Source organism: Strigops habroptila, chromosome 1, assembly GCF_004027225.2.
Source record: "Strigops habroptila isolate Jane chromosome 1, bStrHab1.2.pri, whole genome shotgun sequence".
NCBI classification, from domain to species: domain Eukaryota; kingdom Metazoa; phylum Chordata; class Aves; order Psittaciformes; family Psittacidae; genus Strigops; species Strigops habroptila.
In genome coordinates, this window is record NC_044277.2 from 75,155,647 (window position 1) to 75,177,362 (window position 21,716).

General features: G+C 35.5%; 1 protein-coding gene across 1 annotated transcript in view; it reads right to left on the reverse strand.

The window, feature by feature from the left end:
• The window catches only part of DNAH5 (dynein axonemal heavy chain 5), a 121,958-nt gene that overhangs the window by 85,321 nt on the left and 14,921 nt on the right, over positions 1-21,716 (reverse strand). Inside the window, exons 8-22 of the mRNA XM_030478857.1 lie at positions 21,333-21,509; positions 20,424-20,537; positions 17,922-18,029; positions 17,086-17,208; positions 15,342-15,557; positions 12,713-12,820; positions 11,978-12,063; positions 10,884-11,205; positions 8,176-8,382; positions 6,962-7,133; positions 5,525-5,670; positions 3,215-3,374; positions 2,500-2,742; positions 1,485-1,675; positions 1,303-1,402 (exon numbers count right to left, since the gene is read on the reverse strand). Of these exons, the coding sequence (XP_030334717.1) occupies positions 1,303-1,402; positions 1,485-1,675; positions 2,500-2,742; positions 3,215-3,374; positions 5,525-5,670; positions 6,962-7,133; positions 8,176-8,382; positions 10,884-11,205; positions 11,978-12,063; positions 12,713-12,820; positions 15,342-15,557; positions 17,086-17,208; positions 17,922-18,029; positions 20,424-20,537; positions 21,333-21,509 (2,473 nt within the window). The remainder of the gene's footprint in view (positions 1-1,302; positions 1,403-1,484; positions 1,676-2,499; positions 2,743-3,214; positions 3,375-5,524; positions 5,671-6,961; positions 7,134-8,175; positions 8,383-10,883; positions 11,206-11,977; positions 12,064-12,712; positions 12,821-15,341; positions 15,558-17,085; positions 17,209-17,921; positions 18,030-20,423; positions 20,538-21,332; positions 21,510-21,716) is intronic.

Below are 21,716 nucleotides of genomic sequence, written 5' to 3' on the forward strand. Positions count from 1 at the left end.
ATAAGCATGCATTTTAAAGTTAAGTGTTCTTATTAATCAAAAAGGAAACTAGAAGTCTAGGTGACCAATATGATTGCCACAAATTAATAAACCTGTCCATGTTAGGAAATTTGCTTCATCTAGGCACTCTGTCAAATTTGGAACAAGTTCCACTCCAATCTTTCAAATATAATCTTTCCTTTTCTCTCACCTCTCCCCAAAGTTTATCCTGTATACTTCACCCAAGTGATTTACTGGTGTGTCAGCATTGAGTAAATCCATACATTTTTTCAGTTTCTGAAATAACGTGGCATAGATCACAACTGACAATATGAAATACAAATTAACATTAAATCCAAGAAGATGATCATATCCAGCCCTCAAAAGGAGAGAAAAATAAAAGGAAGGTCCACTAGTTAGTAAAAGCCCACAAGACTGAACTTACTATAATTTCTTATTTCATCTTGTGCAAGAGAAATTCTTAGTTTTGAAAGAACAATTTCATTTCCTAACCAGTTCAAGCATTTCTTTCCTAATTTTTAGGTGTACAAGAGGGAGCTAATCTAAAAGGACTTGATTTATATTTTAAGTACCTGAAGTACAAGTAGAATAATTAATTTGGTTTGATTCTAAACCATTTCAGACAAGAAAAAACTAGCAACCAAAGATACCATCTTAAACTTTCTTGACCTAATGCCTTCAATATCTTAATTCCATGTCTGATCACAAAACAGATTAAGTTAAAACCTTTAAGAAATTTCAGTCTATTCAATCCTCTACACAATCCTCTCTCCAGCAATGCTGCAATTGATATAAATATTTCTATTTAATACCAGGTTGTGTTGAAGTTCATCTTACCCTTTGAATAGGAACTTCAGCACAAGTTTTATGATGATATTTGAAGATGCCATGTTACAAACCACACTGACAAATTGTGAAACATCTTTTGTGTAGTGATAGTGACTATAATTGTTCTCCAAACTCATTCACAATTTCTACTGTGCTGGCCAAGCTGGCACCCCAACAGCTTTTCACATGCTACAGAAAACCAAAAGCAGTACAACACTGAGAGGCACAACAAAAAAATCCACTTACTCGAATCCACACAAAAACAAGTATTCTCAAGTAAGCCTGGTTTCTAATCACAAGGAGAAGCACCGGCATTGTTTTTATACCATATTTCTTCTCCAAGGTAGTTTAAAATCTATGAAGTCTTCGTTCTACCACTTTTAATGCATTTTGTATTTAATATCCTTTCACATATCCTGTATAAAGCACATTTACCTAACATTTAAATTGAGTGATGTCAGAGTTTATAATTACCATGGATATTTTTCATTACGGACTCTTTCATTCCATCATCAGAATAGCTGTCTCTGCTCTCACACCGCAACAAAGCCACTTTCTTCTCTAACATTTTCTTCTGAGGAAGAGATAAAATTTCATGTACTATTTGCAATAATTTTGAAACATTAGTTTTAAGCAAGGCTGTTAAAGACACAAACCTTTGATATTCTCTCCATGCTCCACTGTCCAACTCCTTTCATTACTTTCACAATACTCTCTACAGCTTTATTAAGTGTTTGCTGTACCTCATCCAAAGAGGGTGACATGATGATATTAGGGATAGATAAGTTAATACTAGTCCTAATTATAGGATGAGCACTTCTTTTCTGCTTAGAAGCATTGTGATTTTCTAAATGAAAGACAAAATAGTTTTAAAAAGCTGTGCAGATTTTTTCCAAGATGTCAAACTATGCACTGTAATGACATAAACCAATATATATATATCCTAGTGTTGAGTATTGAGTGCAATTCCTTAAGAAGAAAAGGATTCCTGAGTAATTTACAAGATGTAAAGTCTATAGCAGCACAAGTGAAAACTAAGTGCTATGCTATTTCTCTCCATGAAGCTCCTCTTCAACTTGTTCCGTGCAGCTAATCTCTGATAGCAGAAAATTTTGTTATCTGGCTTGTATTCCCTATCAGCATATTAAATTGGGCACAAAACCTCATTAGAATTTCATAATATTCTATGCCTTACATGCTACAGAGACCAAACAAAAATGCCTTTATATTTGTTTCTTAAAAGTACGGAACAAGAAAACACTTCAGAAGAGTGTTTCACAATATTGTACAGAAAGATCTGAAGGCAATTAGTAAGATATACACTTACACACCTCTTTCTCTATTGTTTTTTCATACCATTTTATGGAAAAGTCAAGGTCAAATAGGTAATTACTAATTAAGTCAGCTCCAAACATAATATCTGGCTTCAGAACAGTACAGTCAGTCCTAAAAGAAACAGCATTGCAATGACACATTCCTAGTGTCACATGAAAAAAAATCCTTTGGAAATATACCATGTTATCAATGGTGATTTAAGAAGACAGCTTATTCAAACTCCCTTTGTTTTCACGTCTTTTATGTATGTGTCTCCTTTTTTCTACAGTTCTGAGATATTATATTTACGTATTTCTTTTTACGAGCTAATAAAGCAAAGTATTGCAATATGGCCACCTAAGAAGCTGACTGTGGAAGATGCATGGATGCGCTTGCGTATGGTCTCCAGAGCGTGTCGAATGACTTTCAAAAGGGCTTCAATATTACAATGATTGAAGTAGGAAAGCAATTCATTGGCTTCTTCCTCTAATATTTCTAAATCCATTCGCTTCCTCTTTATTGGAGGAGACAGTCCAGCCCATATCTCACTGGAATTGTGGGACGATGTCAAAATTTTTGATCTTCTTTCCTCTTCTGTTGCTAAAACATCATATATCTAGTTAGTTAAATCAATTTATGGGACTTAAAACACAATAAAGCAACAGCTCCACAGGTCTCTGAAAAACAGCTAAATTTTACAGAAGTGCAGGTTATACTGGTTTGTAATCTGTACCTTGGTGTAACATTCCTTTCACTCCTATCCATCTACTCAGTACAAACTGACATGATTTAGATATTATTTCTTATATTCTTTCTCTAGGAATTAAGCAAAGCCTGTAAGCAGCTGCTTCTGTGGCATTAACATTCCAATATGCAAGTTAGACTGATAATATTGATCTGTTTAACAGATGATAAATGATAGATGATCCGTTATCCAGGTAAATTCAAACAAAAGTCTTTAGACATTAGATATTGATTGATACTTCAGTCAGCTAAGCTACAATAGCCCCCAACACACACTATCAGCATGCAAAATAAACATAACCACAGGGCTACAATAAAATCTTCTTACCTGTATTTTTCCCCCTTACTTCACCAGTGGGTACAACTGACTTATCTTCTTTACTGACCTGTACCTCAGTGTCAAGTAACATGTGAATCAGCTCATTAGCAGCATCTTCCACCAGTGAGCTTTTTAAATGTAAAGTCCGAGAACCTCTTACACACAGCTCCTGTTATCAAACAAAAACAAACACATGTTCTTATCTTCCCAGTTCTCATGTCTATTTCACAGTCACAGCAGCCTTCATTAGGACAAATGTCAAGGCTCCAGATTTGTGAAAAACGAGATCAATATACAACACTATTTTTAAATTGGTTTGTTCCAAACTATTTACAGATGGATTTTTTTGTTGTGCCAAAGACATCATAGATGTCTTTCAAAATCGCTGTGACTTTTTTCCGAAATCACATGGCTCATCCATAGTTAATATAATGAGTCAATGTTTATAAAGCCTAGTTCCATTAAAGGCCTCCCAAAAGTAAGTGCTTCTTAATTTTCTTAACTTTCCAATATAGATGTGCAAGATTTAACCTTTCTTTTAATATTGCCATTTTACATTACTCGTCTGTGCCGAAGGAGTAATAGCCAATCATATTTCCCATTTATAAATAGATAAGAGATATAAAAACTACCAAAATCTATTAGAATAAATAAGAAAATTATTAACTGGGGGATAAGAAATCAAAGATTTAGATTTAATAAAATTCAGAAATGTATTAAAGTATTGTTCAGGGGTGTTTTGATACCTATTGTAAAATTGATTAAGTATGCTTTAGCAAACCCTAGCTTTTAACTATAACTGCCTTTTACTTTTTTTATTCCTTGTTATCTCCCATTTCTTTAAGTTTAAGCAAACCTGGCTACCTCTATTTAATTAAAAAATCAATAATTGGAAAAATTACGCCATTAGAAAGATTCAGTCATTTCCAAGTTTTAAGAAAGAATCTTTGATCTTCCTAATGATTCAGTCTAGTTGAGAGAAGCCATATCTGATTTGCAATATCACAACTACTCCTAAACAAAGTACTTTGAAGTTTTTTCCACAGTCTATTTTTGTTACAGCAATTTCTTTAGAAACTTAAAGACACCTGTTATGTGATAGAACTTATTTACAGTCCCTTCTAATTAAAAACTACAATAAGCTTACAAACAGTGTTACTAATTTCATTGTACCCATAACTGGGGTTAGTATACCACTTGTTCTGCTAACCCAACTTGATTTGCTGTTGTACTGTTGTAATTGCTGTGTAGCAGCTCACGTTTTCTTGCAGGAGATCAAACAGTATCAGTTATCACAAAATGTTGAAAAATTTTTTGTGCTCACACTCACATATTTTTATTCCATTGACTATAGTACCAGCCCTACCAAGAAAACATCAGAGGGTGAACAAAAAAACTTTACAAATTGTGAGACTTACAAAATAACCATTCACTGCATAAAATAGTAAGTATTACTTTGTATTTAACAACAAGGTGAGCTGTTACAAGGGACAAAAGAGGAAAGGCCAAAAAGTTAAGTACAGTAAGAAAAAAACAACTTTAATTTATAGTATTTATTGCTACAAGAGGCCAGGGAAGGGGATTATCTACATGATCTTCCAAAGCAAAGTTTATTTCAGGATAAAATACAAGTTAAACATTATATCCTGAAATGCCAAAATACCTCACTGTTGCCTCATAAAATCATTCTGACATTCAATTTTATTGCTAGCTTAATCAGCTTTCTAACTGACTAACAACTGCTCACAGTTAATCCTTTTCAACATAACAGTATTTTAATGGGGTGAAGGAAGGGGCTGTTTCCAGAATAACTTCACCCAGGTACTTCTGACTATATTTTGCACATCCCATTACCAACTCAGGAGAGTTTCAGATTAACAAAGATATTCAGTACCCAAACATTTGCATAGTATTTACTCTCCCAGGCAACAAAGTGCACTTGTTATAGAGCTATTCACAGGCATCAGATGGGCAATTCCTTTGTTTAAAGGAATTAAACTAAATAACAAGCAACAATGACAAAAAAGATACTATCACAGAGGAAAAACACTTCAGTTGAATGGTGGCAAAGCATATAAGAAATATCATGCAGTAGTTGGGTTGACAGTAACAACTCAGAAAAGAACATCTGAACTCAGACCTCGTTGCATTTGTTATTTTTGTTCCTTTTTAAGGTTGCAGCTAAGCAAGTGAGGATACCCTTTTTTCACTTTCCCAAGCATGTTTCATTAATTCTGCACTGGTTTTATGTCATAAAAACAGGAAAATATTTAGTTCAAAGACATCAAACTCCTCTTTAAGAAATTTTTGTCTAATAACCTTAGTCTTTTGAAGAAATTCCTCACAGCTCAGTGGTTCATCATCTGGCAACTCACAGAGTGGCACTCTAGTCATTTCTTGAAGGACAGCATCAATACGAAATTCAACCAAGTCATTCACTCGATCAAGCAATAACTCCAGACCAGCTTTTGAAGCAAATAAAAGATTCAAGACAAGCTTAGAATTTTGAAACAATAGTTTTTGCAGTGTTATGCTTAAATTTTTACTTCAACAAACTATCATATTTAATTTTATATGAATTCTACACCTTACCCAGCTTATTTCAAATATCTAAACTTTTATGGCAAGGTTCATCACTGAAATCATAATTAATTTTTTACATAGCATATGCACACCTAGCATATGCTATCCATATCCTAGAAGATAACAGGCAAAATATTGCAAATATGTATAAGATGAGCTGATATGTACATGCATGTTAGAAGTATATGCGTTTCCAACATAAAGACATTAAAATTCAGTTGAGGTCCAGGAATACTTCTCCCCCTACAGCTTGAACTCATTACCATTTGGAGAACGTACTCACAACAGAAACTTTTGACAAATAAAACATTCGTCCTTCAAAAAAAGTCAAATAATAGCTATAGTTAACAGAAAACAATCACTGGAATTTTCACAGTATAATAGCAATTTTCTTTCAATGCAGAAATTTAAATACCAGCAAGGTGCCTGTTCCAGACTGAAACTACTTGTATTATTCAAAATTAAATTGAGTGTAATGTTAGGTTAGCATACAAAATGCATTTTAATTTGCCATTTCAATTAATGAAAATTCCCACTATAACTACTTACATCATTTCAAAAAACAAAATCTATTTGATGTAGTAATTGAGCTGAATCAAAAGGAACTTGGTCTTTTCAGAAACAATACACATCTCAGTGAAATCTTGAGATAATCTTTGGAAAAGACAAGCTCATCTGTTTCTAAAGCTATTGCCCAAGATGCATATGTGTTGGTTTTAAAGACACTGATGTTAAAAAAAAAAAGGTTAATATGAAAAGCTATTGAGCAGTGACAGCGCCAAATCAGTTGAGATATTATTCCCTGAGAACTTATTTTGTACATTATAAAAATAAAAGGTAAAATTAGGAAAAGTCTGAAACCTAGGAGCTCTTTTGAAAAGTAGCTATCATTCTTTGAATTCAGAATACACAGGACCTTTTGCCCACCACTTTATGCTTGGTTTAATCCTAACTGCCATCTCTTCCATATTAGTAAAAATTTTACAACTATGTGAGACAAAGAAGGCATTTTAAAGAGCAGAGGTTTCATAAAGGATAGATGAAAATTCTGATTTCTTTCACACGTAAGCCAATTAAGTTAAACCACATAAAGGACAGTAAGTTTAATAATATAGCTTGCATTTGTATAGAAACAAACAAGCTGAAGTTAATGGAAAGAGGCAAGTGACTTACCTAGCTTGTAAAAAACTGAATTAATATACTTCTCTATATTCAAGGATGTCCATGTCAGTAACATTAGACCCGGCTGGATAGCATCATCTACATTTGCTAACCAAGGAGTCACCAGTTGCTCAATAGGGTGTTGTATTTTCAGTTTAATTCTTTTATATTCTGCCAGCATCATCTGAAATGAACCGAAAATTAAAGCACTAGATAATATACACTGATTTGAACCTCTCCACATTATCCTGGGTTCAGATGTAGCAGTTATTAAGCTGGGCTTAAACCACGACACACGTACACATATTTATGTTAATTTAAATTCAGAAAATTCCTCAGGATTTATCGATAGGAAGTAGTAAATTAATTCCTTATTCTGCTTTGCTTACGCATGCTGTTTTTGCTTTCCCTATTAAATTGTCTTTATCTCATGTTTTCTCTTTTAACCTCCAGATTCCCTACCCCATTCCACTGCGTGGAGTAAGCTAGTGTCTGTGTGATGGCTTCCAATGCATCTTTAACCTGCTGATCTAGTTTCATGTTTTGCATAACACAATCCTTGCAATAACTTTGACTTAATATGACTTTATTTTTTTCCTCATTTCAAAATCAAGTATCCCTTTGAAGATACAGTTTTCTAAACACCTATCTTTGAATCCTCAACTTGAGTCATCAAGAACCCTGTCTGTTCATAGGCAGACAAAACGACCCAAAGGATTTGAAACATGAGTAAAAGGGAAGTTTTAGTTTCTCTTTTAGAAATATTCCACAGACATCTGTGTAAAACACTGGTGCAGCAACTATGCTGCCACTTGCTGGATGCTTTACACCTTTTAAAGGCATACCACCTGTTCCTTCCACCCAGTTATCCTCTTAAAACAAAGTTTAAACAATCTTGACTCCAGTATTGGATGAGAGATAGATCACTTATTGCTTAGAAAGCAGGCAACAGAGAGAGGCATCGTGTAAGCTTCCTTTTCTTCCTAGCCGCATCTCTTTCTGCAGAACTTCCCTAAACCCATGCATCTTTGAAATGACTTCACAGAAAATACAGTCAAGAAATTCATTTTAAAAGTGCCTCAAGACAGTCATAGAGATAAAAAACAGATTTTCCAATATTTTCTTCATGCATAATAGTTGATCTTCATATTTTCTCTTCCATATGTATAGAACCTAGACATCTTAATGTACATTACACATATACAAAATAACTAAAATAAACCCACGTGCAAATTGTTGATAATCTTCTTATACCAGTCTCTCTTCTGTTGAATAATACTTGCAAAAGGTGGGATTTCTAGGTCCATCTGGGCCATGCAATCTGTTTCTCTGATTAAAGTTAATATTTCAGGGTCAAAATTCACAAATAATTCTCCTGTTTCTGGAGCTTTTACCAAGAGACATGCCTCAAGTCCTCTTTTAGTTAATTCAATCTGCAAGAAACAAAGCCATCATTCCTGATCAGACAGACCAGTACAACAAAATATTTTATTTTGGACATAAATATCACTTTGGCAGATAAAAAAATCATATATGGCTGACAACAAAGATTGATATAGTATGAATCAAGAGCAAAACTTCAGTAACAAAATCTGTATGTACTCAAATGCTTAACAACCAGATTAACTGTCCTTTCTCCCACAGCCATTTTTCTGTTGGTTCTTGGATATCGTAAGCTGCATTCCACAGTCCAACATCAAAAGCAGAGCCATTGATTTTCTTAGTTCAATCCTCTTAAATTTGAACTCTCTTTTCCTTAAAACTTATTCCAGATTCTGCTAAAAGGCTGCACACAACCTCTCTGATGATGAACTAAATTATTCTCTAATAACTTCTTCAGATATCTTTTGAATAAACGTGTCCTCATTTCCCCTTTTGCTTGTTTTCCACTACCTAACAGATACACCATGCACCAATCTCAATGGAACTACCAATTATATTCAACTTCTGGGCAAATTTTTAAAAAGACTAAAATTAATGTTTCTTACAGATTCTGGGTTTAATTTTAATAAAAGGGAAACCCAATCACACTATTGGTTTAACTGCCTTATTTGAATATTAGAATACCATTTGTTCTCCAAGTGATTAGAAGGAACAGTATTCATAAGACTACCACAGGTGGAAAATTTGGCTGATACCAGGAAGAAGTCATGCCTTAGGTAGGAAAATCTTTCCTACTTGGAAAAGTTTGCCGCTATTCCTATTTACCAGTTGTATTTTGCTGGCATAATTTTATTGTTCTTTATTTACTTCTCAAATTTCATATATCACATTACACTTGAGATGAAGCTTGTTTTTAAACAATAGTTTCATATCCCATTGATTTCTTTTAGTGTACATCTTTCTTTTATATGTAACACTGAAAATTTGCACCCTCTTTCAGTGTCTAAAATACAGTTGACTATACTGTTTGCTTCAGCTGTATCTTGTATTATCATTGCACTTTACACAGCATTTTTCAAGAAATCATCTAATCATATTCTGTCAGTGAAGTTGTCATGCTCTATCCAGTAGCATCAAAGTCACTCAGCACAGCCGCCTTAACTAGGAGCTGAATGGTTTTTTGCACAGTTCCCCAGCAAATCTTACTGCACTCATTGTTATTCCCATTATCCATCTCTTCCTCTCTCATTTATTGTGGGGGGTTTTTTATGGAATTTTCATTATTAAGGTAATAGAAAACAGTAACAGAAGTAGGGAGTACACTGAAATCACAAAACTTACACTGCCACAAAATTATAGGAACTTTCACACTTCCCAGTATTTTATTATTTTAATATGTCCAAGTTGAACATCATTGGCTATATCACAAAAATAATAGTTTTAAATCTTATGCTATTACCAAAAAAAAAAAAAAAAAAAAAAAAAAATGTATAAACAAGGTGATAACCATCCAGTGACAAACAGACAAAAGGAGGGAAAAATGTTCAGAAATATCAGAAAGTGCCACTAAGCGTAACTATTTCCTTTGCATAGAAGAATAAAAAGTAGTAAGAGCTACAGGCCTATTTCTGTTTCTTTTGTATTCCCCACAGGACATTGCCTCCCCCCTCGTTTTCCTTTTGTTCAGGAGTAGAGCAGGAGCTCCACCTTGTGTTCCATGATACTCATGTCCACATCCGTCTGCACTCTGCCTCAAGAATAGAGCGGACTACTGAACAATAGCCATGGGGTTTTGCCACATCTGTTGGACATGTGCGTTGATTTTAAAACGGACATACTTATCCTGTATTTTCAAGGCATGTGTGCTCGTACTAAAACTTGAAATTGTGTTCAAATCTACCTCCCTTTGTTTTCACCTAATGAGTATAAGGTTGAAGCAGGCTCAGCAAGTTTATGTGGCTGCTAAGTGCAATTTGACCCTGCTATAGGAGAAACCAGATATGTACTTTTAGCACAGATCAGAATCAGACAACAGATCATTAGGACCTCACAAAGGAAGGCACCAGTTCAGGGGAGATGTCTTGGATGCTACAGTTATTTTGTAAAAGATGAAGGGAGAATGTACGTGACTGCTCCATCGAGGAGTACGTGTCAGAAAATCTGATCACTAGATCATTTAGCCAAAGGACACAGATGTAGCTACCACATTATACTTTTCCATGATAAATATTTTTCATTATAACCTTTTAGTTATAACGAAGTTTCGATTGCTCCTAAATTCAGCTACAGGCAGTACAGACACTGTTTATCATAAAGTACTTTTTGTCATTTCATCCATCACTTAGGAGGCATCCTGAGTCTATAGCTCAGTGTACCTGGCTACTGTTGTTAAACAGAGATTTCTTCACGTTGCTGCAACCCAGTGTTCCATTGAGGCCTGACACAACATGAATCCAATCTGGTCTGTAAAGCTAGATGTTAGTAGTCTACCAACAACAAAAATCCACCACATTTTTTTTTAAGATATGCTAATCAAAATCAGCTGGTTTACCTGCTGAAGCCATTCCCGGTGGTAGATCACCTCAAATTTCACAAGAACTTTTGCTACTCTGTTGTAGTTGCGGATTACGCGCTTGCCTTCGGGTGTCTGCAGAACATCCGGGTGCTGCTGGAAAGACTCCATGGGCTCCTCGATCTTATGGAATAGGTGGCATGCCCACAAGATCTTACCAGCTATTGGAGGCAGATTACGAGCCAGCGGAGGGTCATGCTTCTGCCTAGTGTAGATCTTACAGACTGTTTCTATGTCATGACCATAGTTTTGGAGTATTTTCTGATACTTGTCATCAATGCCAAGATTTGGGATTTGTAATCTGCTTAGAAAAATAATAATCACTTAAAAATTCCTTCAATACTTCTGAAATTCTCCTGATGCATTGTTGGAAAATACAGTTGTTCCAGATTCCCTCGCATTCTTTACAAAATAACTACTTTAGCAGCCTAGTTTTCACTAAAGCTTGAAAAAAATGCTGTCGCAACCTGATTCTAAGCAACCGAGACTTAGACCAGATGATAAAAGTTTCCAAGTAAGCCTACACATTTTCTGTTTTGTCACTGTTTTCAAACACTGAGCTAAAATTATGTGCAGCAAACTGTAACCAATCCACCACTAGCAGTCTACTCCATTAAACAGAGTATTATAAGAAGACTGATGCAATAAAGACTGAGGCTGCATTGCAACAATGTGAATTTATGAAGAAAAATTTCTCTGTTTCCTAATACAAGCATTTTATTCTCTCCTAACTGCACTGTAGTAACAAATTAATGTGACTGTTGAAGGACAAAGATAAGGTAAATATGCTAGCAGCCATAAAGTACTCCTGTACTTATGCTATTTTTTGGAAGATTAAATACGAAGTCCACTTCTGTTTTGCATTTTCTGATACAAAAAGAAAATATGGTATTTATTTATCCACACTTCCGGGAAGACATCCCTTACAGAGCTGGAAGTTGAGAGAAAGTTGAGGTGGTTTTCGTTTGTATTTAAAGGAGATGCCTTCTGCTCTGCCCCCCATTTCCCACCATCCTCAGAGTGTTATTTCCATTGCCTGGCAGAATTCCAGCAATCTAGATAGGACATACTACCTTTCAAATTTCTTCAACGTACTCAGTGCTCTCTCAGTGTTCAGAATATTTTCAAAGGTGACATCCATGAAAATCCTTAATTGATCCTGAAGGAGAGCAAATATTTCTACAGCAGAGAACTACATAAGGCACACACCTCAAACATGCCAGGTATTATTTTACAGAATTTATCATGCACTCTATTGGAACATTATTTATATGAAACTAACCCAGATAAGTATCAATTTTCCCCTTCTTCCTCCCCTCAAGAATTAAACAAAATACAACCAACTTTCAAGGCATTGTCTTTGTATGTTCCCTCTGAGGCTGCGCAACCAACAAAAGTTTTTGTACCCTCAGATGTTCCACCATCTTCTACAGATACCCTTTCCTTCCACAGACTTGTGGTTTCAGAACTATAAGAAAGTTAATTATCTGACTTATTTGTGCTATGCTCCTGGTCACCCAACAAAATCATCCATTTTTGTGTTAAACTTGCCAGCAAACTTCCAAATAAATGTAATGAAAAATCCTTTCATTGGGGGCCCTCAAGGTCCTTATTGGCTTATTCCATGAAACTGGTCAGAAAGTTTGATAATAAATGCAAGCTTTACAGTGGAGATACATTAGAATAATTTTTCAATTTCAGAATAGAAACTTTGAGATTTGCATAATTTGCTTGGTGTTAACTCAGAGGTATTTTTGTTTTCATGAAGATTCATCAGTAAATTAAAATATTTGAATCATAAAACCTACATGAAGGTCATTTATTTCTTTGCAAAACTCTTCATAGTCTTGGTCAAAATCAATCTTCCGTTGATCCAAGAAATTGTAATGCCTTTTCTTCATGATGTCAACAATGCTCTAAACAGTGTCACAAAAAAAGAAAATCACCAAAAAAATTGTCTTATCACAAAGACTTACCACACCAAAATATTTAGCACAATGTGCTGTGCACGTTCTCGTTTTACCTTTGCCATTAGTTCCCAGTTATTTACAGAGCAATACAAGCAAATTGCTTACATGACATTTTCAAGTTGGTGCAATGGTCATATGAATTTCATTTATATTATTTACTTCTGTTTTAAGTCAATTAGAACTGACAGAAAGTCCAGACTCTTGCTTTTCCTCAAAGACATTTGTTATCCATTAAATATTCTCTTATGTAGTTCAACACAGAAAAATATTTTCACATTAGTATTTTCCATCTCCTTAAATTAACTGATTCCATAGAAAAACAGACTATTTAAAAGACACAGCAAGAAGCAGCACATCACCAGCCCAGGACTTATTATTCCAGGATTCTCTTACATAGCTGCTGTCTACTCAAATGAAAGTACATCTTAATCAGCATCATCCTTGAGCTGGACTGTAGTTCAACATCCTAGTAGGTTACCACAGTACAGCTACAAAGCTCAGTATGTTTTCAACACAGCAGATGTCCATCGTTTTATTATAAGTCAAGGGAACTTCAGTTTTATTGCTTTGCTGTAAATAACATTTCCATCTTTTCTTCTAAAAACAGGCAAATCCTAGATAGCAACTAAGTGGTAAAGCACAAACAACTGCAACATAAAAACTTCCTATTGTAAACATTTTTCAAATTATGTAGTCAGTCACATAACTAGCTATGGTCCACATCAAATACTTCAGTACTTCAATTTTGTCACTGTTAAAAAAGTACAATCACTTTCTGCCATTTATGCATACTATGCATAATGCATAGTATTATGCATTCATGCATACTATGCATAATGGAACCTTCCACATAGTATTTTCTACCAAAGCATGTATAGTTTCCCCTCACCTACCCACTCCTACCCACCAAATGAAATTGATCTCGTAGCAGCATTCCAATACCTGAAGGAAAAGTACAAGGATGACAGAGAAGGACCCTTCATCAGGGACTGTAGTGATAGGACAAGAAGCAATGGGTTCAAACTGAAACAGGGGAGATTTAGATTGGATATAAGGAGGAAATTCTTTCCTGTGAGAGTGGCAAGGCACTGGAAATAGGCTGCCCAGAGAGGTTGTGAATGCTCCATCCCTAGCAGTGTTCAAGGCCAGGTTGGACAGAGCCTTGGGTGCCATGATCTAGTATGATGTGTTCCTGCCCATGGCACAGAGGTTGGAACTAGATGATCTTTAAGGTCCTTTCTAACCCAAACCATTCTATGAGTCTATGAACAACTCCACACATCGAATACTTCTGATTTATTTTAATATTTACAATAATTATTTTCTATTATAGCATATAATTATCATAATTATAATAATTATATCTTTATGTTTTATGTATGTAATATTATAAATATATATTATATTAGAGTATATAATTACCATAATTATGATTCTGCACTAAGACAGACACAAAATAAGTTCACTCAAGCTCAGTAAAATCTTTCTAGAAAAGAAAGTTAATCGTGGAAAGAAGGAAGGAAAATAACATGATTCAGCATATTCATTTACTTAGAAGAGCACCTTGTTGTTCAAGTCTCAATCCTACTAAATAAAAGGACCAAGGAAGAAACGCTTATAGTAATACTAACAAGCAAAGGGATTTTGCTGTTTCTAAAGAAAAAGCCTAAACTTTAAGAGTTTTCCAGAGCAAACCAGCTAAGTCATTTCTCTTCTTCCCCCACCTTAGGATAGCCATCTGCAAAATACTTCTTTCTGACCTCATAAAACACAAAGCTGATGACTGTACTCTGGATATAGAGTACAGATTTTAAGTAAACTTAATAATCTGTTTTGTTGGAATTAAGCTTGCTATTTCATAGGATCATAGAATGTTTCGGGTTAGAAGGGACCTTGAAGATCATCCAGTTCCAACTCCCTGCTGATGTGTCCCATGTGGCAGAGACACACTTCCTTAATGAAAAAATGTCAATCGGTGTCCAAGTTTTTGGGGATTTGTGCTTGGTTTTTTGGTACAGGTCTTTTGAATTACCAATTTCAAGACATCAAAGTTATATTTGTTTGCATTTGTGCAGCACAGAAATTGAACTGGGACTTGTTTCACCCCAAGCTGCAATTTTAGTCACAGTACACTTTCATAGCTAGCAAATCATTCATAAAGAGAGTACTGTTGCACTTCTCAAGTTTTTCTCCTGATCATAACACAAAACCATGGCTCCAATTACTCTAAGAAAGAAGAAAAAAAAAACCCAACAATATATACCTCCTTCACACGCCCGTCTGTCCTTTTCACCTTGTCTGCTTACTTCCCCAGCAATCACAGAGTTACATCGCTAATTACTACTTGGTAATTTTAGCACAACTTAGACTTAATTTTTCTCTTGATAAAAACTTTTCTAATTTTCATAATTATTTGCTGTTTAAAGTTCAAGTCAGACTGACAGGATATCCAAAATTTACTGTGTACCTCATATTTTGTGATCATTCCTTCCAATCCCGCTATCTTAGACTCCTGTAGAACTGAGTAGGTTTTCACAGTATTGAAAACATGTATAATCTTTACCAGACGTCGATGAAAGCTTTCAAATTTTCCAAAGATATACACCTCACTGAAAGCAAACTGTCTTTCAGTTGGATTTTGTTCCAATTTCTCTTTTACCTTGTGAAAACAATTCTGATACTCCTGAAGACAAGGAATTAATAAAAAAAAAAAAAAAAAAATTGAGAATATAATAAAGGGCACTATCATTAGGTAGAACACTTTATGCAGACAGATATTCTACTGATAGCAAGCAGAATTTTCATCAATAAACAATCATGAGAACTATAAACTCAGTAGCAGGATTTGTCTCTGAAAACTAATCCAACAATACTATTACAGGATCACACATTTTATCAAATCAATGAACTGCACATTTATGTATTTGTACATTCCATCCTTAGCTAGCGTGAAATTCTGTTCCCTCTATTTTATAGAAGGGCTTGATATGTTTACTGAATATCCAGGATGACAACCCAGATTTCAGTTTTCAAAGACTGAAAATAATGATTGTGTGCTAAGCAGTTTTATTGAGTAATAATGTTTCAAATTCTCCCAAATCTCTTTCCAGAACGAAAACCCTTCTAAAGTTAGAAAGCTGCTCCATAGCAGCTTCCAGTTTTCATTCTGCATTCTTAACTGAGCACAAACCTTACTTCAGATATGTTAAAATTAAATTCTTCCCACATGCAGGTTTCATATTCAACAGATTTGCTTGAAATGGTTTCTTTCAAGAAAATTATCTTTAAAATACAATGTTCATTATTTATCTATCAAAAATACATATGAATAATTCCACTTGGAAATATTAATATAAAGAGCCCAGAGTTTCCTAAAGTTGTTAGTGATTCAAATTTTAAATTTTAATTTATTGATTTTCTGAAAGCTTTTGGAACTAACAGGACTGAAATAAAAAACTAATCCTTCACCATATTTTAATGCAGGAACTGAATCATTCGCTATATGTTTATAGAAATATATGCTGATGATAAGACATCATATAAATTTACACTGATTTATACTACAAGCATGTAAGTTTGCTTCTTCAGAAAGCATCAAGATAAAATTCTAGTCCTCCAAGCACATACTGTTAAAGAATCAAAAAGTAAGAACAAAGAAATGCTAATATGAACCTTCTGAAATCTACAGGAAGGTTATCAAAAAGACAGAACTAGGCTCTTCAAAGTAACAAATAGACAGAGGCCAAAAGACAACGGGCATAAATTGAAACAGAAGATGTTCTGACTGGATGCAACCTGAACAGCTGAATTCTTAGTTCACTGAATTGGCCTTTCTAAAGGTATAGCTTATCCACATATCTTTGAAATACATTCAGCTCAGTAACTCACTCTGTTTTCATTTCTATCACACATCCATCTTCATCATGTAAGAAGAAACTTTCTAAAGAAACTCAGGCATGACAATCCACGTAATTCTCAAATAAGAAGCATAGTTAAGTTAAGCTAACCATTGAACTCCTGTTTCTGGAAGAGAAACAGACACTGGTCTAAATTCCGTTAGCCATAACATAAATGCTCCAGTTCCAAAGCGTGTTTTCAGTTGCTCCATTTTCAGACATTATAACATTGCTTCCTTGTATAAAATAAAGTTTTCCTAATCACGTGCTCCTAAATCTCCTTATATGCTGTTTTCCATGTGCTCTTCCACCTACCTGTTTAAGTCTAATGGCTGCTTGTAGCTTTTCCATAATACTCTCCTGAGGTTGATTCCAGATGGTGGCCGTATTGTTGTTTGTAATGTAAGATTTACATGCTGCAATCATTTGATTGGTCACCTAAAACCAATTTTAATCTTGTGAAATAAACATTTCAAGACAAAGCAGAAATTGCCCTTCTTTCAGTCTCATCCCATGCCTTTGACTCCACTGGCCTAAAGCCCGCAAAACAGCAATACTGAACACCAGCCACACAGACAGACTGTCCCCTTTGCAATATCAAGCCCCCAGACCATTACACCATCAAAATGTTGTTGATTAACTATGCTCATCTTTAACCTAAACACTTTGCACCAACCTTGAAATGACACTGAGAACTATGAAGTCGTAAGACTGAAAATAAACACTCCTGAAAGCAAAGGTAAAATTGAGAGACTATGATCATTAAAGAATAGGTTGTTCTTCCAACTGCATTGCCTTTTTTATGCAATCATATGGAGGTTTAAGGGCTATGAAAAACAATTCACCACAGACAAAACTCATTGTAAGAAGAAGTTCTTCAACCAGTTCATGTCAGGGTTGAGAATAGCCCTGGATCTTCAAGAAGTCTGAAAAAATTCTTACAACTCCAAATTACAGACAATGATATAAATTGTAGCTTTGAACTAGTTTTATCACTATTTCTAATTCTCTATACATTCGAAAAGCAGCACTAAATTGACCGAAATGCTGCCTCTTCAATTGCTTGCTCCCTTTATGTATTCTGTCTCTCACTCAAGCAACAACACACACAAAATTCCCTGAAAATTTCCTTTCACGCTATAGCAACCAACCTTCACAAACAGCGAAGATATCTTGTCAGATGTATTGTAATACTGAGAGATGCTCTGAATCATTTGTATTGCATTTATGAGTCCTGGAATAGCATCCACCATGGACACCTGGAAAGAAACACAGAGTCTGAACTGTAGTACTTCCGTACTGAGTACTTCTGTTGCCATACATTAGCTCAACACCTAGAGAACACAGGAGCATTGGGAACATGGTCTCCTTAACGTTTCTGCCTCTGTTTCCCTGGGCCTCTCCTGCAGAACTGCCTGTCCTACTTCACCCTCCAACATCTACAATTCCATTTTAGGGAAAAATTTTCACTACTTTTGGCTGGAAGAGTTCTGGTAACAAGTGAAATTTGATAAAGACAAAGGCCTCTCCAAAAGTACCACTTATTTTCTCCAAAAATAGCATGTTTGTACGCTCTTTTGCTAAACCTGATCTAAGCTTGCATATAAATAGACCCCAAAAAATTACATTAAGCCTCATAGTGCTCATTTGAATAAAGGAAATACAAACAACTTTCTATAGTGAAAGTCCTATAGTAGTAGTGGCATTTAGATCGTAACAAATTTTATAGAGTAAATGAAATGCCTGGGACAAGGTGACCTTCTAGGCCATTGTTTGGGGTGCAGGTGCCCAGGTGCTGGCAAGAGGGGCAGCCCTTGTGAGGAGAGGCTGGTTCCAGCCATCTTCAACAGCCCCACCGCAAGGCAGAGCTGAGCCCCTCAGCCACAGGTGGGCACCTCGTGGGAAGCCTAGGTAAGGAAGGGCAAAACGCTGCCCCGCAGCCAGGGCTGAGGGAAGCGGAGTGAGAAACAGCCCTGCGAGCCCTGAGGGCCCCCAGGCCACAGCAGGGAAAAGTGTAGGATGAGGAGCCGTACAGGCTGACTGCAGCCCTCCAGTCCCCATCCCCTTGTGCTGCTCAGAGGAGGAGGAAAAGAAGTCAGGAGTTGAGGGGTGAAGTGGTGGGGAGATGTGGTTTTAATTTTTGTCTTTGTTTCTCACTATCCAAATCCATTTTAACTGTCAATAAATTGAGTAACTTTGTCCCAAGTCAATTTGTTTCGCCCGTGATTATAATAGGTAAATGATCCCTCTTGTCTTTGGAAAAACTTTGATGAGCTTTTTCGTACTATATTCTCCCCCCATCCTGTTGAGGAGGGGGAATGAGAGAGTGCTTGGGCCATAGCCAAGGTTAATCCACCACACCCATTTTAATTCTCAATACCCTGTATGGTTTTCAGTAACTCATCTGTACAAGAGAAATGCTTTTTGCTAAATACTTTGAAGAGAAGCATCATTTCAAGAGCCCAGCAATCCTGTCTTCAGCCCATGAATAGGCCAAAGATTTTTGAGACAGCTCCTCCTCACTTCTGAATTTCAAAACAATGTCAGTTTTACTCTACTGACAAACCGGTTCTCAACATTTTACAGGTAAATAACAGTAAGGAAAAGGTACACACTCCATACCTCAATGGCTTCCACCCCAAGTTCTACACTCTCCTCAAAACTAAACATCTCTGAAGTTGGCACTGCTTCCTCCTTGGTAAAAGCCAGTATGGGGAGTACAAAGCAGATCAAGACCCTGCACAGTGCCAGTAGCAAGCATATTTACTATAACTATGGTTTCTATGGGTACTATACCCAAACTTTCATGAGAGAGACTCAAATATCTTATTGGAAAACACTGAAAGAACACACTGTTCTAATACCATGCAGTAAGTGCAAACAAACAGAGCCATACCATGGTTGCCCAGAGCACTGTTTGGAAGCAATTTCGCTTTGGGAAAAGTGTGGAGAGAGAAAGGAAGGTAGCTGGGATGGTCAAAGCTTTGAATCTTCATAGCTACTCTTCATGTGTCTCTGATTATAAAGACACAGTCAGTTGAAAAATGAGTTTTAATAAAAGCAATAATTTTCCACCTACGTTAGCCTATAATGGGATTGTAAGAATCCTTCCTCCTACCCTGTGTTTTAGGTTGGCTGGTTTTGTTGACTGCTTGTTATGCTTGTAATGTCCTGTTACTATGTTACAAGGAGGTCATTTATATTTACACCTGAATATTTACATAATTATATTTATGTTTTCCTAACCCAAGTAGCTGAAAATTGCCTTATAGATGTTCGGCTAAGCATGACCTGGCCACCAACACAAAGACAAAAGCCCAGCTTTTGTCTTTAGCATAGCACTAGGTTCATATATACAAACACCCTTTTTTTTTTTTTCTTAAATATCAAAGATTTCACTTCCTCCCATAGCACAGAATCCAGTCTCATCATCAGACCAAACGCAGCATAGATACCACAGCAAGAAAACAATAAGTACTTTATTTTGTAGTCAGAAATCCCACCAGGCCACTTTCAGCGCAACAGAAAAAAGTGTCAAGCTGAAGATGCATACCTCAAATGCTGTGTATGTAATTACCAAACTGATCCTACAAAATACATTAATTTTATTAGCCTCAAGAGATTTATGTTAATAATTAAAAAGTTCTGCTTACAGGATCACTGTTGTATAATGGGTCATAATATTTTTCCAGAGAATAGAGATACTTCACATTATCTTTAGCTTCATTTGCTACATCTGTGATGCGAATATCCAACGCTCGCCAGTTCTAAGAATAAAAAGTTGGGAAAAAGAAATAAACCCACACATATCAGAAAAACTGTTTTGAGATCACTGTTTTGTTATTAGCCTTTAAACACATTTCGAAAGCACAGATCTGTTACTTGATAGTTGCTTGTTTACCCAAAGTGAGGAGCACTTTGTTTTGCTTCAAGTATTTGACTGTGAAAATAAAGTTACTTTAGACCACTCAGCTCAACAAGTTATGTCAGTAGCAGCATCAAGACAAGCTGCTCTAAAATATACAGACATTATCTGTTAACTATTTTTGCTTGATGGAGTGATGAACATACAACTGTATTTGTCTCATGTCTCTCATTTTTTGTTATTCACGTATTTTTCTATTTGTGATTTTAACTTTGTTATGTCAATGTGAGAAGTTATGACTCCACAAGCAGTTTTGACAGACACTGTAACAACATGAGAAAGTAGTTTAAAAAATGAGGTTTTTTTTTTCTTCTCATTAAATACCCAATTCATTAAATCCATTTTCTGATTTAATAATCAACTTTTCAAAGATTTATAAGTATTTATTTCTGTTGAACCATGTGGATGCAGAACATTATCAGCCTTTAGACAAATGGGATTTTCAGTCTTTTCCAATAAATTAAACTAGATTCAAATTTTATCTACTCAAGATGAGGAATACGAAAGGACAAAGAAAACAGAAGCCAAAAATGCTTCAATATTTTCCCCACCAGCAATGTTACACACATCACCAAAATGAACTACAATATACAGAGCATTTCTAGTCTTTACATTTATCATAAGTCAAAATAGAAACCTTGAGCAGTTTGGATTTAGCAGCGGTAAGTACTCCAAGCACTGCCTTCACATCTGGACTCTTCAGCTGGTCTGTAAGGTAGTTGAATTTCGACAATCTCTTTTTCCAATAATCAAGCTCTGCTCGTGGTCCAAGGTCATCAGCTTCCTTTCTCAACTGATCATTTTCTGCAAGGACCTTTTATCATACAGTAATATTATTGAGTGATGTTAATAGTTTTTATTTGCATGGGTACCATGGATTAATTCATAATTTAACTTCCAGTATTAACCTCCCGCAATAAATTACTCAGCTCAGCCACTACCTCACATAAGAGACCTTAATTTTGCTTGGCCTTTTTAGTTCTGAGTTAAAGATGTAGTAGTATCTCGAGGGCACTGTTAC